The sequence below is a fragment of the Mesitornis unicolor genome, unplaced genomic scaffold (assembly GCF_000695765.1).
Source record: "Mesitornis unicolor isolate BGI_N332 unplaced genomic scaffold, ASM69576v1 scaffold52180, whole genome shotgun sequence".
NCBI classification, from domain to species: domain Eukaryota; kingdom Metazoa; phylum Chordata; class Aves; order Mesitornithiformes; family Mesitornithidae; genus Mesitornis; species Mesitornis unicolor.
In genome coordinates this window covers 21,265-39,448 of record NW_010161335.1, presented here as the reverse complement: position 1 = coordinate 39,448, position 18,184 = coordinate 21,265, and the positions used below count along the sequence as shown (strand labels likewise).

The following is an 18,184-nucleotide window of genomic DNA, read 5'->3' as shown; positions in this document are numbered from 1 at the left end:
TTTCATTCAGTACAGCTCTGCTAGTTTGGGAGATATGCTTGCTTTACTTCAAAGTCTCAATTACTCTCAAAAAACAGCACTTCAGACTAATACCAGTTCCCTATAATGCAGCTTAAATGAACTCAAGGCTATCAGAAGATAATCTTTGCTCCATATTTCTATTAATCCATAAATAAACCAAACTCTTCCTTTCAGAAGTCACTCTTGGTTTTAGTTACCATGAGAAGTGGCATGGTCAGAAATTAATTGAAGGTGTTCAGGATAATCAAGCTGCCCATGTTTTTAAAAGTCGTTCTTTCAGTAGTGGTGTAGTATTGTGACATACCACTGTAAACAAAGCTGATCGCGCAAAAGGATTTGCACCTAACCATACATCTGTTCTGCTCATCACTTGCACAGCACTGATAACCATGCAGTGTTTCCATTTTACATTAAATAATTGTTGCTGTATTTCTCCTAATGGATTAGGCTGGAAATTACATTAGAAATTGAATGGCTCTTTCCTTCAGGTTTTTCAAGAAGGAAAGGAGAACATGCAATGTCTGTGCTGCCCTTCTTTTGTAGTACTTTGTGTACAGCTGCTGTTCAGCACCTGCAGCTGGGGCACGAGGGGAAGGACCTGGCACTAGGAAAGGTGCGAAGCTGAAGCATGGCAGTGGGTGGTTATAGGCACGGCACGGACTCTTCCCAGTCGGGAGCCACTTCCATCACAGCCAGTGCTGCTTTCAGAGGCTGTTCTTTGTCCCACGATCCTTGTCTGTCCGTGTGCAACCTTCGGCTCACGTCGTGAGTAACAGTCCCAGCTTCTGGCAAAGGAGACGGGCAGGTGTAAAGCTATACTTTTTATCACATAGACACACACACACACACACACAGAATGTGTTTTCAGTCACCAAAATATTATTTCTTCTGTTACTGTCACAGTAAGAGCAGGTTTATTTATTTCATACAGGCAGAAAATGTCACAGTTTTGTAAGAGTCATTAGGATCATAGCAGAACTCTGTATGTAAAAGCTTTTAGCGTATGTGTTGGAAAGGGCTCCTACAAGTGTATCATATATATCATCTTTACCTTGGATAATGTTTTAATTTCAGTTGGTATTTGAACAGGCCATTGCAAAACAAGTTTATTGCAAAGTTATGTTTTGTGTATCTTCAGTGACAAAAAAATGCAGTTCGACATGCTGTGGGATTTGAGTGTTATTGATACAGAAAACCTTTATCATTTGAATTTCTAGATTTATATATGAGTTTTAGAATTGTCCTTGGTTTTATTTTTATTAAGAATCTCAATTTTGAATTAAGGATCTGAATTCTAAGTTACTTTTCTGTTGAAAGTAGCATGTATATTTTCACCATGAAGTCAAAATTGGAACTTCTGTCTAATGTGCACTAAAATCATGACTCTCACTCAAAAAGAAAAAAAAGTTGTTTCCTAACTGTAGAAAGTAATACTACAGGCACATTTTAGTATGGTAAGAGATCATTGTAAAATACAAATTTATAATGTGCGAGTATATGTATGTTACATGATTGTAAACACTTCACACAAATCACAAAGTAAACAAAATGAACTCTCTTAAAGGAACCTTATAAACCAAGCTGCTTAATGGAATGGTTAGGGGGATGAAAAAATGTAGTCTTTTCACTTCCTGCATGGACTGCATTGGTCACTGGAGTATGAGCCAGGGCAGAGCGCTCACATTCAGTTGTTCACCAGGAAAGAAAATAACTGAAGAGATGCGAGTTGAGTGTCAGAGGGAAGAAGTTTTATGGTAACATTTTTACCCCTTTTTGAGCTAGGACAAAACCCATTCACTTAGCTGGACTATGATTTTCAGCATTAACGGGTAGGTGTTATAGATTGTGCCATAGCAACTGTAGTGAGAGTGGCATGACCTGCAGAAATTGGTAGGTCACTTCAGCTGGTCTTGCATTGGAAGCCAGAACCTGTCAGATGTTATCCTGCGCTGTGTCCTGACTTTGGTACAGGCAGCTGAAATGAGGCAGTATGAATTAGATAAATAAGTCTTGAATTTAACCATGGTGCTGACACAAACATAAGGCAAACAACCAAAAATGTGTGAGAACAACTTCAAAGCAGAACTAAAACAATGTAAGTAGGCAACAAGAGTATTGATATTACTGAGCCCAAAGCAATACTTAATTAGCTTGCATTATTTTTTCCTTGGGCTCTATTTAAAAATAAGTTCAGGCTTCAGTAAGAACTTGAAATGAACCATTGATTTACTTCTCTGGAGTCTTGAGGAAAAAGAAGACTTAATTTAAAGATAGGAATTTAACACAGATGAATTATGCCCTTTCTACGTGGAAAAAGAACATAGTTGGTTACAGTGCAACAGCGTGGGTTAGTTTTTTAAATGTACCTCTTGCATGTGATTTACAATGTGAGCATTTCAACCTGACCTTGACTCAAGTTGAATCATAACTACAGCTGCTGGGAAGAGGTGGATACCACTATGGCCTCCTGCTTCCAGCTGTGCTCTGCTGAGCTGCACAGCAGAAACCAGTGGTACGACCCCGGTCCTGGGCTGGGTGGACTCACACGTGCATTTGCGTGGTCTCCTTTGGGCTCTGTGGCCTTGGCTGGCCCAGGTGGGAATTGGAGCAAATCTGAGCCTACTCTCAATAATACTTCCCTTCAGAAATATCACGAGGACTATAATCTTACAGCTGCATCTAACCATCCACATGCATTTTATACAGTTTGGAAGTACGTATATGTGAGCAGGCATTAACAGTTACATTTCTGATTTCTGCACGGAGATATTATTTGTTAGCTCTGTGCTATAAGTACAAATAAACAAGTAGTCTTTTTTGTGCTTTGTATATACATGCGATTTGCATTTCCTGTGCTTTGCACAGTTGAATACTTGGCATTTCTGTCTCCAACATAAAACTGCAAGTAATGGTGTTTTGAATTCTGTGGATTGAAAACAATAAGCTGTTATCAAAGCCCATTTGGAGAAGTGCAATTTTCTGATTTTAGAAGCCAGGAAAACCCAGTTCTGGCCCCACTGCAGTGACAAATGTGCACTTAGCTCCGTGTACTTTCTGTGGGAGTTAAACTGTATAATAACCTTACAATTATGATCTTTGAAGATGTTCTGCATTAAGCATTTAGAGTGGTGGAAGGAAACATTAATTCATAGAGGGGCGTATGTCTTTCCTTATACATCTCCATGGATGAAGAGCTTATTTGTGTCAGGAAGCTTTCCAAATGATGAAATTATTATGTGAACTGAGGTTCTTTCCAAAAGCTTCGATACTGGCAGAATTGAGCCCAGCTGGATGCTGGTAACTTCCCTCTAGTTTTCTAGAAGTTTTCTTGTTAGCTTGTTGCACGTTATATACTCTAGAATTGCTTTGTATTATGAATACTGAAAACACTGTAAATCTAGGGAATATTTTAAAAATTTATGCTCTACATCAGCTGGTGGTCAGCTAACTGAGTAGAAATGGGGAAATGAAATCTGTCATTTTTCAATCATCTGTTAAATTCAGCGATGGAAAACCATCACTCTGTGATGGTAATTGGTGGCCTGTGTGAAATAGATCTTACTCCGTTGCTCAGACCCTCACTCCGCAGACGTTTGATGGCAAAACAAAGAAATAAAAATCTGCTCCCTCTTGTTGCAGGCAGTTTGAGCAGTGAGGTGAGGGGCTGCAGGCCAGAGTGTGACCAGTGCACTCGCTGCATGAGGAGGTCTCTCAGGCCGGGGGTCAGATGGTGTTCCTGCTGGTCCCTTCTTGTGCTCTCTCACAGGGGAGATGATTGCTATCTCCAGGAAGTGTTTCAAAAGCACCAAATTGTTATGCTTTCATTAAAAAAAAATACATAGGAAACAACATTTAAAAAAACCGAAACGAAACTGGAAGTGTTGTCTCTATATATTAACATACAGCTTGCAATTCTGCTGGTATATTATTATTTTAAAGCTTGAAATGACAAATTCTGAGGAACCTTCCCTTATTGCACGCAGGTTCGCATACATTCTGGCATTATGCCTTTTGGACTCTGGCATAATATTGCATAGAACAACAACAAAAAGTCTGTTTTCCTGTAATGTGAATTCACAAATGACAGCGATTCACTGTGTTTCCTTTGTAGATGTTAGCACCTCTATGAACTTTCCATATTGAAAACTCTTTAATTTAAAATATTAGCGAATGCTTTTTATTAAAAATTTGTCTTTTATGAAGACTCATAAGCCATATAATATGTTCTAGATTTTTGCATATGTGACTTATTATTGTAGTGATATTAAAATTGAACAGTCTATGAGCTATGATTTAACATAACTTTCTTTTGTCATACTTTATCAATCAAAATACCTTCAGAATCTGGTTTTATCATTAATTTGGTCCTAATAGTAGTCTTTGTACTTGATAATTTTCAATGTTTAATACAGTTCATATTGTGTAATCTCAAAGTATTTTTATCGCTACTTTAAAAATAATAATTCTTTTATTAGAATTTTCTTTCTCCTGGTTTTTAACAATCTAAAATTGCTGTACTGCAATGCACTTCTGGGAAACATGCCAACAACTGTGGGTTTAGTTTCAAGATGCCTCTTCATAGTTCACATGCACTCTTAAATGTTTGTTGTAGGAGGTACAATCCTGTATTCAGAATTCTTGGTAGCACAGCGTTGGCCTGATACTTGGAGTCTGGTAGCTGTTAACATAAATTGCAAGGGCTCATATTTAAAAATAACCAAGTGCTCAAAATAGAACCTAGTTTTTCGGATCAGTTCAACATTATTTAAAACTGTGCCATAGATTTCAGATGGAATTTAAACAGCTTTTAAGAGGTTGCTGTTAAGTAGATGTTGTACTTCCGTAGATGGTAAAATCTGATTCCTGTTGTTCAGAGTGACAACACGTCACAGTCTTCTGCAATCATTTCTTGTGTGCACTTTGTTAGAGTTGCTCTTATCAACACCATGGTACTGTCCCCTTCCCTTCTCATGTTCTTTATAGGTGAGCTTGTTTTGCTGCTGGCAGCTAGTGTGGCTTGTTAGTCACAAGGACTGCAGCTGATGAGGTTAAAATGCAAATGAGCTCTTGTAGACAACACGTAGGCAAGGAGCATTTGAATACTGGCTCTGGCACAAAGTTCCTTTTTAGGCACAGTTGGGACATTTAATCTCTTACCTTGTGATCACTGTCTGTAGAGTGAAGTGATACGTGCCTACCTGTCTCATAGGAGCACAGATGATCGACTTATGCTTGTGAAGTGGTACAGGAATGTGCTGAATGCATATCAGAGTCATCTGGATACATTGGGGATTGTTCTTGGAAAAACCTGAAAATATTAGCAGTTGTGTTCGTGTGTGCAGTGCAGTACCATAATCAACTCCTGTGGCTGAAATGAGGGATCATATGTCAAGTTGGTGATGGAGCCTTTGAGCATCCTCCCAGTAACCTTGAGAAACTTGAGCCGTTCCAAAGGCAAAAATACTGCTTTTCAGAAATACTTCTGTAATCCCCAGTGCAAAGCCTTCCATTTTTCTCAGTGCCCTCTAGTCCTTAACCCTGGCTGCGTTTGGGATTTCTTGGGCTCCTTTCAGCTGGTAAGACCTGCAGCATAACAGCAACAACAGCTGGCGTGAATTTGTTGAAGTCATTGGTATTCACTGGTAACCATAAAACAGGAAAATCGGCCCTTTTGTCAAATTACACACATTTCATGGTAGGATTTTAACAAGATTTGAAGGATGCTGCTGTCCAATATAAAATGAGATGAATTAGGCCTATGTTTTATTAGGTTCACCAAAATCACAGGACTATTACTCCGTGGGGTTGGGTTTTTTTTTGTGTGTGCAGCATATTATGACATACGTATTTTACTTCTTTTAGAAGATAACGGGAAAGCAAAACCCAATGGTGTGAGTCAGCAGTCCAGCACAGAAGTGAGTCCTTTTCTTCCCAAACCTGGAGTGGCAGCAGTGGCACCTGTAACACCTGCCTCATCCTCCAAGAGCACAAATGGAGCTCCTAACACAGTTTCTGAGTCAGAAGAGGAAAAAGCCAAAAAACTGCTTTACTGTTCATTATGCAAAGTGGCTGTGAATTCCCTGTCGCAACTAGAAGCCCACAATACAGGTGAGTATTCATACAATGCAAGTCAGTTGTGTGTTATTTTTGAAATTCAGTGTAACAAGCTGGTTTTCTGACTCTGTGGTAGCCATACTGCACTGAGGAGTCTTTTAGTTAAAACTTACAATGTCAAGTAACAAAAACATTTCTGTTAATGACAGTTTCGTGCATGGTGGTTGATATTTTATTAAAGCTCTATAAATTTTTGAACTGGCTTTCATGTACTGTATAAGCTTTTGGTTGACAAAATGCCTGCAGTTCATGTTACTTAATCAGATTCCATCGTATCTCCATAGTGAGGATCATAGCAGTTTCCATAACGCTAAAGTTTGTAAAATGTCAGTTCTCTAGCTCTTTCATATTTCATCTCACTATCTTTGGTGTCTGGTGTTTTTTTTGCTGTTACAACTTACAGTAATTTTTGTCATTTGATATTTTTTATAATTTTAGGGTGGGCTCCATTGATTTCCTAGATGTCCTAGAATCTTTTTATTATTATGAATTAGATTTCTTCTCTTTAAAAGGCTGCAACAGCAACTCCTGATGTGCTCTTGCTGTTCTGTGGCATGCTGGTCATATAAAACTTGTTAACAAAGCATTGAAGCTGATTTTACAGCTGTAATCCATTCTTGAAATGGCCAAAGCAGCCATTTCTTCCAAATCAGAGCATATTATTGAAGTATTCCTGTTCCTAGACAGGTTGTGAGTGACTGCTGTGATTCCTTTCCTGCACTTGGCTAATGTCCCTTTGCATGAGTCACCCGCTACATGAATTTTGCAAAAGGATAAGCATCAAACACCTTGGCCATACAGCCACACGCTGGCCCCAAACACAGAGACAGTGGTCTAGTGTGCCTGTTGTTCCCTTTTTTTTACCAACCCCTCTTCCACTGCCTGGCTTCCATTTAGATCAAGCAAGTGGGAACTACGTTGATGAAAAACAGAGTCAACATTAATCCAAATCTGTCATGACTTTCACCGTTCTGTCTTAAGATGAACATGTTACGAAAAGTCCTTGGGCGAATGAACATGGTTGTATGTTGCTGATCCTTAACTCACTTCTGTCTCCTTGCCCATTAGGCTCCAAGCACAAGACCATGGTTGAAGCTCGTAATGGTGCTGGTCCCATCAAGTCCTACCCTAGACCTGGATCCCGGCTGAAGGTGCAGAATGGCAATAAAGGCTCAGGATTGCAGAACAAGACATTTCATTGTGAAATCTGTGATGTCCATGTTAATTCAGAAATTCAACTTAAACAGGTAGCTTGCACATATCTGGGGCTCTGTTGTTTAGTTGCATTGCAGTGTTGTAGGTGGGGTGTAGGTCTATGTGAAGATGTTTTGGCAAAAAGTGTGCTTAGTCTTTCTTTTTGGTCATCCCACAACCATTTCTAAATAGTTCATCATAGGCCAAGTTCACCTAATTGTTACAGCTGGGAAAGAAAGGGCTTGAGAGTCATAAAGCAGAGTTGGACAAGGTGTCAGTATCAATGAATAATACAGAATATCTAGTTTAAAAGTTTGCTATGGCTCAAGAGAGGTATTTGAACTTTGGTCTCCCAAATGGAAGAAATTCTCAGTTGAGTTTCCCTGAATTCCTCTTATGGTGCTGTTTCAATCTGCTGGAATAATTTTTAATACTATGTGAGAAGGAGAATGTGACTTGAATCTGTTAGTCTGGGACAATCGGCAGGAGGGTAATACTGTAGATATGTCTGAACTGCGTAGAGCAATGTTATCATTAGCAGCATAGCTGTATGAACATGCAGCTCTGCTCTGTCCAAGCCAATTAGCCCTGGATTCAGAGCTGTGCCAGTACAAATATGTTATTTCTGATACCTAAACAGGAATTTCTGACTGGATGGTGCTGTGCTGTGTGGATGTGTCCTGTCGTTCACTGTTATTACAGTTATCTCTGAGATAGTATTAAATTGCATGGTGTAGATACATCCCTGGGTATTGGTTCTTCCTTCAGCTAATATTGAATTATTTTTACAACTGAACAGCATCAGCAAGACTGAAATTTACCTCCTACTTCTGAATATCCCTGTGACCTAGTGATTACAATTTTGCCTGGTTCAAAACTCCTCAAGGGGAAAAAGGAAATACTAACCAAAATATCAATAATTTGCAGAGCCTGTCTTGGATCACAGAATTCACTGTATTTGATTAGTTTCTGATTCTCTATTTGATGTGCTCCAAAATGTTATGTTTAATTTAGCAAAACTTATCTTTGCTTTCTCTAAAGAACCTACTTTATCTTACAAACAGACGCTTAGGCATATCCTGCTGATAAATCAATTTCAAACTAAAAACTGAGAAATGTTTAAACAGCTAATTAAATGTGGGGATATTTATTTCAGCACATTTCCAGCCGAAGGCATAAGGACAGAGTTGCAGGAAAGCCTATGAAACCTAAATACAGTCCTTACAACAAACTGCAGCGCAGCCCAAGTATTTTAGCAGTAAGTATTTTTATTTCTCATCACTGTCTATGTGAATTTGTGACCTTGGGAACTCTATGGCACAGAGACAGGAACATGACAGGCCTGACGCTTCTGCAGCGTTTCTCCCCCTGCAGGCTGAATCTGCATGGGGATCGGATTTGAAGGTAGTTATGTATTCTGTCTGCCCAGTCAAAGGCACACAGACAGCACTGTGAGCATTATTTACTGCGAGGAAGAAGGGAATAATCAGTAGAATGGGGAATGAACCGTGTGTCCTGTGGAAAGGTATTGGCTCTGCTGAGCCAGTGCACTTCTTGAAGGCTGCAATGTATATACTCTGTCTTTCTGGGCACCTGAGATAACTCGCAGTTATGACAGATGCAGTCAAGGAAAAGGACATAAAATATTAAGATATAAAAATACTGATGCTCATTCTGTGCATATAGCAAAAGAGAGTGTTGTGTGGATGCATTATGTTGGTGCAAAAGAGTTATCAGATGCATAGGAGAACTGATTGCCTATCTGCACACTGGGGCTGTGTCTGTCACTGGATATCAAAACACCTCTCCTGCCTTTGTGCCCCCAGCCCTTCCCCTTTCACACCCACCTGCATTTCCAGGAATTCCCCAAGCTGGTTCTGCCAGTCAGCTGCAGCCCGAGTTCAGGCTGGCTCTAGCACAGCACAGATTGTATGTTTATTTGCTCATGACTCAGCCTCTATTTTATTCATTAGGGAAAAGTGCATGCCACCTATGGCACAAAAACAATTTATAGGTTGGAAAGAGAGAGATGAAAATTTGTGTGCACCAGAGTGCCTACAAAAAAATCCTTTAAAAGCTGAAATATTAGTATATCTTTGCAATTGTATAGAGGAAAATGAAAATGCTGCAGGCTGTTTCTTAAGTCTCCCCATTCAATAGGTTCTGCACACACTAATCTTTGCTTGTGTAATACATCATTTTATAACCTATTGCATAAGGAGAGAGCTCCACTAATAAAGGAAGGAAGTGGGTATCTTTGCCCCCATGAATGTGTGATTGTGGTGCAGACCATTTTCAGTAAGACTGTGGTGTGTGTATTTCACCACAAGCACTAGAAACCACTGTAGATCATAAACTGAGTAATAGTTATTTCAGAAAGAATTCTTTCTGGTGTTGATCTTAAAAAATATTTCTGTTTTGAAAGGAGCAGCATTAGCAGGTAAAAAGCTGGCTGGACTGATACTGGTTTCCTATCTTGACCCACTCTACTTTTCTACAGTACGTTTTTCCAAGTGGAAAATTCGACTTTTGACATTGAAGTCTTATTCATGCTTTTTTACTAGTTCTTGCACAGTTGCGATTTATATAATTTAATGTTGTTCACTTGCAAATTATGCTTCCTTCTAAATTCCAGTTTGGCTGCCCCTGCACTCAAGAGATTTGTGTCTTTAAATATACGGTTTGGTTTTCTGAGCATTTAACATGAGGTTTTAGTGAGAAATCACGGTATGTCCTTTGTCAGGGTTCATTTTTTCCCCTCATGTGAAAGTGGGTACAGGGAGACCTGTATTTACATTGCTCTTTTGTGTGTTTTATTCCAGGCGAAACTTGCATTCCAGAAGGACATGATTAAGCCACTGGCACCTGCTTTCCTTTCATCTCCTCTTGCTGCAGCTGCAGCTGTTTCATCCGCCCTGTCCCTTCCTCCCCGTCCCTCTGCCTCCTTGTTCCAGGCGCCTGCAATACCACCAGCTCTCCTCAGGCCAGGCCATGGTCCCATCCGGGCAACACCTGCCTCCATACTTTTTGCACCATACTGATTTATTGATGTGTAAAAGAGGTAACTATGGCCAGTAGAAAGAGTAAAAGAAAAGCAGCAAAGGGGTCGAGATTTTATGTCTTTCTCTTTTGAAATGCCATCCAGCATGACACCTCAACCACCCACACCATAACATTCATCATTGAGAGTACTGCATTTTGGAGTCTAGACAACTCTTTTTCTCAGTCTCTCTCTGTCTCTCATTTGTTAATCAAAATAGTGAGTTATTTACTAAAAACTTAATTGTTCATAAAATGTGTATCATTAAAGATTCATGCATCTATTTTTATTTTAATTTGTACGATGCACCTTGGAATCAAGGAACATAAAATGTTTTCCTGACAGACTTGAAAACTAGGGTCTTCCTTGCTCACACTTATGTAAATACTTCTTTGAAAACCAATGGAGTATAATCTAATGTGGAAAAAAGGTAGATGAACCAAATGCTTGATCGTGGATAACATCTCAAAAATTAATTGTGTACCTTTTTTTTTTTTCAGTGTGCTCTTGTTGACAGGGATTGTGTACTGTCCTAGGCCCCGGTACTGGTGTATCTTGTGTAGTACTAAAGATGTATCACATGTCTGATTTTAATATTTTTAGTTTCTGTGCAAATGTTTGAAAGCAATGCAGCACTGAGGCTTTTGTTTCTTTTGTGTCACACTTTATTTAGAGAAATTAAAAATAGAAAGCCATATAACACATAGTTAAGATTACTACTTGTTTGCTACTTTCATTTAACTTATTTTTGTTGTTTCCTCACTGGTGTTGCTAAGCAATGTTTAAAGAGAAAAAAAGCTTTTCAATTGCACATTAATACAGCTCACATGCATTGTTCAACATGACAATGGATCCATGTATTTGTACTTAAATATCCTTTTTCTTCATTTCTAACTAGTTTCCTTTGTAATGATGCTGCATAACATTGTGGCTCCCTAATGCAATAATGTACAGAACATAAAATATTTATAATTGACCGTATTCTCTGTTTACTGAATATATTGCAGTAATGCCCCACCTGTCTTCTTACTGCCCCAACCCTTTTATAAAGGTGATGTCAATATGCAGTACTCAGACTGAAGTCATTATGTGATGATGGGGGCAACAGGTGGGAGAAAGGGAATAAAATAGAATTAACTTTTAGAGCATCTTTATCTGCAATCCCTAATAGTAAAATGTCTGTGTATTTTTTTAAATGTACCTTTTCAATAAAATAATAAGAAAAATATACATGCTTCCTGTGTTTATTATTTGGTACAGAAAAAAAAACCTGGAACAAACAATTTTAGTTAAAGGAGTCTTCAGGAGCAGGCAAAGCATTAGAGTTGCAATAAAGTATAATTACAGAACCTGTGTTTACTTCCCTGGTGTTTTCCTTTCTACATCCTGTTACAGCCTTTAGTGGGGCTTTTTTTGCAGTAAGGCTGTAAACATTCACTACATCAGAGATTCAGAGAAAGAAGCAGTAGGGCCAGGTGGGTGATTACTGTTTTCTTATTGCACCACCAAAATGCTACAACATGGTTATGCTATCTCTGATTGAGATTAAGGATTAACTTTAAAACCAATCTGGGGATACCTGAGACTGGGAGTGGGTCACTTTGGAGCCAGGACTTGCCTCTGAAGCATGGGCAACATAGGCAGCTGCCTCACGTAGCAGTCTTTTGAAGGCAGATGTTTGGGGAAGCTGTGAAATTCTCTTTTTCCCTGCTGAAAAGCTTGATCTGTTCTGTAAAAATCTTTTCTTTATTAGTACAAAGTGAACAATAAAGAGTACATGAGTAAAAGACTCAACTGTAAGGCCGTTAGGGTTAATACAAAGCCAACAGGGCCATTAAAAATCCACAAAGGCCAAGGAATAAAAATTTCAGCAACTTTATAATAGAGAATTTATGGACCAACATATACCTCTTAGTTGCAAGATATTAGAGACCATTTTCTGCAAGTGTAATTATACCCAATTTCCACTATTCAGTGGAGCAGTCTACTGTGTTGTGAGAGGGTAATTTGCTGGAGAATCACCTACAAAGGGGTAGGTAACAGTCTGGACTTTCAGTGTCCTCTGGAGAAGCAGGTACAGTTGCATTACTCCTGTGGACTGTGGGAATCACAAGTTAGTACAGGTGGGCGCTCTTCCATGTGCATCTGTTTGTGCCTGGTTTTGTAACTCATCTTTGTAGAGTCAGGTTTAACTGCTCAACTACTTTCAGAGGAGTTACTTGCATGAGGAGTCTGTTTCTGTCCAACATGAAATAGGTTTTCAGACCTGTGTATTTTAATTAGTTCTTCAGGAAACAAGAGTTGTTAATGTATTAAAATACTATTTTACCTGCTTTTTAGAACCTACTGTTCTCGTGATGAGAAGTTAAAAGCAAATACAAGTTTCTGCAACTGAAAATGTTTCCATCTAAAATACACAAAAGCTGTACTAAGGGGACCAGCCAGAGGTGCGTAGATTTCTTGGCCAGCTGGTTATTTCAAAGAGCATCTTACACCGCAGAAATATTTAGATCACTAAGAGTGAAAGAACGTGTCATTACATTCAGCAATGAGAGGAATTACTTACCCTGTGAAACACAAGGAGCTAAAAGACTGTAAGCCAAAGAAGACTCGTGTTCAGATTTGTATTCAACACTCTTTGTAACTCTGCTTGCCACCAAAGTTTTGTCCATGACATGCAGGACTGAACATTTGAGATTATAATTACATGATAAATGACAAACCTTCTCATTATGCCCACTGCAGTCTCATGTTTCAGAAACGAGGTCTCCATGAGAAAGAAAATTTGGATCATACTTGCACAAAGGCTATCAGCTGCTTCTCTGATATGTTAGGATATTTTCTCCTGAGGTGTAATATCATTACAGAGAGCTGGCTATTAAATTCATGGATTTGTTATAACAAGGAACTAGTACTGAAATATAACATTTGCAATGCAGTTACCATTTTGAATAAATATATTGAATATACAAACCTTTAAGTTAATAAGATTAATGTCATAGGTTCACATTCTCTCGTATGTCTACTATTCTACTGCTGTCTTTCTGTCACAGAAGGAGGATCCAGACTAGACACAGACACAGCTGCAGGACCTTGCTGCTGATGCGCGTGGCTGGATCACGGTGCCTGTACTGCAAAAGGTTTCCATAATGGATATCAAACAAAGATTATGGTCCAGTAGTCTATACAGATATATACTTTTAAGAAAAATAATAGCAATAGGATCTTCTATAACCACTGCATTATACCAGTATGTGTGCCTCTCATTTCTGCAGGTCAAAACAATAATAAAATCTTTCCCTCTGATTTCGGTCAGAGAGCAGAAGGAAGAAGACAGAAGCTAGCATGTGCATTTTCCTGTCCATGTTGTCACTTGAAGTCTTATGATAATATTACACTGGGTCCATCTACTGATTAACTAATGTAATGTTTCCTGTAAGAAAGAGATTATTTCATTAAAAATAAATTAACTTTTACTCTCTTTCTCTGTGATCTTGGACTATACATTTTGCACTCAGAAAAGTTTTGCAAAAGAATTTGTTACATTTGTCTGAAAAAAAGAGAGCATGGTGATTTTAAACTCTGCAGGAAGTATTGCACTATCTATGCATCTGGCAATAGCCCAGTGAGCTTCACTGTATATCTTTTGAACTAGTCACCTTGAATAAGTGAGGTACTGTACTATTTATTCATGCTTGTTTGGACGGTAAATCTCCACAGCTGTCACTTTCTGGTCACAGTGGTCATGATGGTTGTCTTACTGTGCCTAGCATATTTTTTTAACCTTTTTTTCTTAACATTCTTCTTCCAAGTGACATTCTGAGTATCCTCAAGCATTTATTGGCATGACTAGCATTTCAGATAAAACCATGTTTATGTTTTTGAGTATCTAAAATTCTTGGATATTATGTTTTTGGGTTAAGGTAACATTGATTAAGACATATTTCTATTTGGTTTAGTTTCCTATTAATATTTATTTGTATTGATAGAATATTGTGCTAGCTGCTGGATGCCAAGAGTCAACACCTGCCAAGCACCAGAAGCTGAATGAGGCCAAATTGAGACTATCGCCTTTGAAAGACTACAGTTGGGAGAGGTCCCCAGTAGCTGGAAAAAAGGACAATTTTGTGCCTGTCTTCAAAAATGGCAAGATACAGGATCTGTATCTTGCAACTGGCTAACATGAGTTTACCAGAGGCAAAATGGTGCCTGAGCAGCCCAAATGCTTTCTGTGCAGACAAGGGGCAGCAGTGGATGCCCTCACGCTGACTTCAGTCAGGACTTTGACAGCCTCTCATAGAGCACCTGCAGGCAACTGAGGGCAGCATGGACAGGGTGGCTGGCTACCAGGTAAGAGTGACTGAGCCACCAAGCTCCAACCATTGGGTAGCCAATCGCAGTCTGCGACAGCCAGTTGAGTGCTGTTCCTTGGGGGTCAGTAACACCTAACGTACTCACCAGCGACCTGTACAGTGGGTTGGAGAGCATTCAGCAAGCGTGTGGCTTCTAATATCAAATGGGGGCCTGCTTTTCCAGGAAGTGTGCTGGAGGATGAGGCTGCTGTCCAGAGGCACCTCAGCAAGCTGGAGATGTGGTTTGATGAAAACCTCAAAGGCCAAGTCCTGTGTCTGGAATGGAGCCACCCTGTTCAATGTTGCAGACCAGACCCATGCATCAGAAAGCATCTTTGTAGGAAAGGTCCCGGGCGGGGCAGGGGACACCCAAATTTTGTGGTGGACAAATTGAACGCAAGTCTGCAGTGCGCCCTTGTGGCAGCAGAGCTTAACTGAATGCTGTGCTGCTTTAGCAAAACCGTGGCTAGCAAGTTAAGGGACATGGTAAAACTCCTCTGTTGGACACTTTCAAAGCTGCACCTGGAGTAATGTGTCCAGTCTGGGGCCTCTGATATGAAGTTTTGACAAACTAAAGCAAGTCTGGGAGAAGGTCGCAATGGTAGTTAGGAAATGAGCATGTTGCAGTCAGGAAAGTGAGATGGGTTTATGGAGCCTGGAGAAGGCTGTGGCAGTTCTAGCCACTGTCCTCAAATGTCTGATTAGTGGTTACAAGGACGAGGGTCAGACGTTTCTCAGAGAAGCCCTCATGAAAGAGAGCCAACAATGAGAAGCTGCAGAAAAAGATATTATGGCTGCGCAGGTTTTCCCAGTAAAAGTGGGTAAGTCCTGGAGCAGGCTCCCCAGGAAGGTTATTGCAAAATCCACCCTTGGGGAAGCTATCATATGCAGCCTGATGAGCAACCTGATACAACTCTGGCTGCTTTGAGCAGGAGACTAGACTACGTGACCTCCAGAAACCTTGCCATCTTAAATGAGTCATTAATTCTAAAAGATTGAAGAGTCTTCTGCTGAAAATTCAAATGCAATCATTGTGTTACAGGGTAATTGGAAGCTGAAGGAAACTTTGCAGCCCTCAATACTGACTGATCACTCATAACATGGTGGACACCTGCTATGAGAGCCTGAAAAAAATGAAGACAAGAGTCTTACCTGTAGTAGGCTGAAGAAGGGCAACTGAAAAGAAGATCTGCATGGAAAGGTGAGAGAGTCAAAGTGATAGGGAGGGGAAATTATTTGTCCTGCAATGTTGTGACTGGATTTTGGATGGGCTGAGGTGGTATTTTTCAGGCCAAAAAAGGACTTTGCAGTACTTGCATTGTGATATGTTTCAGGCCTTGGTGAGTTTTGCTAGAAGATTGCTAAAATTTTATTTTCATAAAGTTATTTGTTTAGATTATCTGAATCCCTTTAACCAGTTCGATGGCTAAAAAACTTCTCACTGGTCTTGCTCACGTCCTGTGTTCACAGTCAAGCAACTTCTGTTAGTGCATCAGGCACCATGGCTGGCACCTATTCTGCATTGTCTCCAAGTATGTGTGTTGTGGAGTGATGGACTGTTTGGCTTTTGTCTTGCATATTTCTTCTGCACCCTATCAGACTTAAAAAAGAAACATCAATGCAAGAATCGATCATATTTTTTAGAAAAATATTATGGACTGTTTAAAAGTAATGTGGGCAACATAGTAAGTGGCAAAGGATGTATTATAGTAGGAAAAAAATATTCTGTGCAACAGACAGTAAGCCTACTGCTGGCTGAATCTGAGGAACATCCAGTGGATTACTCAGGTAAGATGCTGACCAAAAAAAAGGGCACCTGATATCTCAGAAGCAGGGTTAGGTAAGGTGGAGACAGTTTTCTGTGTCTGGAGAACTGGCCAGCAAAATCCACAGAACATAGACATGCTGTCAGACAGAAATCCCCTACACAGGTTTTTTTGTCTCCAAAACCAAATTCAGATCTATACAAACATACAAATAAAAATGACTCCCTGAAATAAAGGTAGGGAAAATATTGTGATTTTATTGCTCAAGCCAAGTGAATATGGAAAAAACTGAAAGGTGGAGTTCATACCTTAGCAACAATTTTTCACTGACTGTTAAAAACTATTTGAATCTCTCTACTATTTGACTAAATTCGATGAGATGTAAAGGGAAAGTGATTTTAAGGATTTGGGTAGAATTGAAGAAAAAAAGTATTAAAGCACATTTCATCAACATAAAACACTTTAATGTATTGTGTGAAGGGAAAGAATTGGGTCAGTCTCTTTACACGAGGTGAGGGTAGGTGTCTGCAGTGGGTTTGTTAGTTCAGTAACCATGTCAAAACAGCAGACTTAGGACAGAAGACCTAAGGTGTTCTGGAGGAAAGGGATGCCTTCCACATCAGATGAACTGGGGAAACAAGCATAGCCAGACTTGGAACCACGAAGTGCAGGCAGTATAAGTACCAGGATGGCCACATCTAGCCCCATGAAGCAGTTTGCATCAGGAAAGGGACCAACATGTTTAGATCAGTCTTACATGAAAGTATCTAACTGTAGTGGTGATGGAAAACACATTTGGTAGGAGATGTTAGCCACTGTGAGCTATTTTCCTAGACTAGGAGCAGCCACAGCACACAGGCTTTCTTTTCAAAGGCTGCGGTTTACGCTTTAGATATACGACGTAATTTCAGCAGATTTAAATGCCTCACATGCACACAGCCAGTTGGTGCTGTCAGAGTACTAAATCTGAGCCACAGCTTTCAAGATACTCCAGGCAATGAACACCCTTTCTGGCACTCCAGATCCAAATGTGGCTCTTGTCCGGCAAGGGAAATTTCCATTTCGTTTCCCCAGGATTTTGTGTTTCCTTCAGAAGATCTCTTGGTCATAAAAAGATGCCATTTTCTGTTAAGCCTTCTCCCCAGAGCCATCCAACCAAGTTACTTTTCCATTTAGACACTTCCTCTCCTGCAGCTGTAAGAGGTTTTCCCCACTGTTCAAGTACCAATTTCTGCCAGCCAAGCTCTTGCCATCCTATGTCTGAACCTATTGCAGCACTGTCCTGCCTTGCCTTCTGATTATATCAGCTGACTCTTTGATCCTCTTGCTAGCTCCTTCCTTGACCACATCAAACAGTGCCACTTGTTTCTCCAGACCTCTATCAGCCTCTTAAGTGTCAATTCTCATAGCCTGCCAAGATGCCAACTCCCTCCTCCATCTCCTGAATGAAGTTTGTCTTCATTTTCCAGCAACTGCTGGTGAGATTTTTTCATTCTGCCCTTGAACTTGAAGCAGCTCCCTAAACTATAAAGTCACCAAACAGTCCACCTTCAGTATCTTTCCTACAGCTCACTTATAGCAGCTGTAGGGAACCTACATCTCCCACCTACCACCCCTCTCCCAAAAAATAACCACCACTACAACACCTGCAGGGAGAGTAAAACTGGCAGAAGATTTTGTGATGTCAGATTTTAGCA

The 18,184-nt window shown here is 39.9% G+C and overlaps 1 protein-coding gene across 1 annotated transcript; it reads left to right on the top strand.

The window, feature by feature from the left end:
- The first annotated feature begins 2,480 nt into the window (after window positions 1-2,480).
- LOC104534694 (zinc finger protein 385B-like) lies at window positions 2,481-10,370 on the top strand. Its single transcript, XM_010192495.1, has 5 exons — window positions 2,481-2,616; window positions 5,884-6,129; window positions 7,204-7,382; window positions 8,486-8,587; window positions 10,152-10,370. Exons 1-5 carry the CDS (start codon window positions 2,481-2,483, stop codon window positions 10,368-10,370), a joined length of 882 nt encoding a protein of 293 aa, XP_010190797.1.
- Window positions 10,371-18,184: the final 7,814 nt, after the last annotated feature.

Bases quoted from the DNA above. Each gene is read 5' to 3' on its own strand.
- LOC104534694 (XM_010192495.1), top strand. From the start codon at position 2,481: ATGGCCTCCTGCTTCCAGCTGTGCTCTGCTGAGCTGCACAGCAGAAAC. The intron at 2,617-5,883 runs GTGGGAATTGGA...TACTTCTTTTAG, and splicing joins TGTGGCCTTGGCTGGCCCAG to AAGATAACGGGAAAGCAAAA. The intron at 8,588-10,151 runs GTAAGTATTTTT...GTTTTATTCCAG, and splicing joins GCAGCCCAAGTATTTTAGCA to GCGAAACTTGCATTCCAGAA.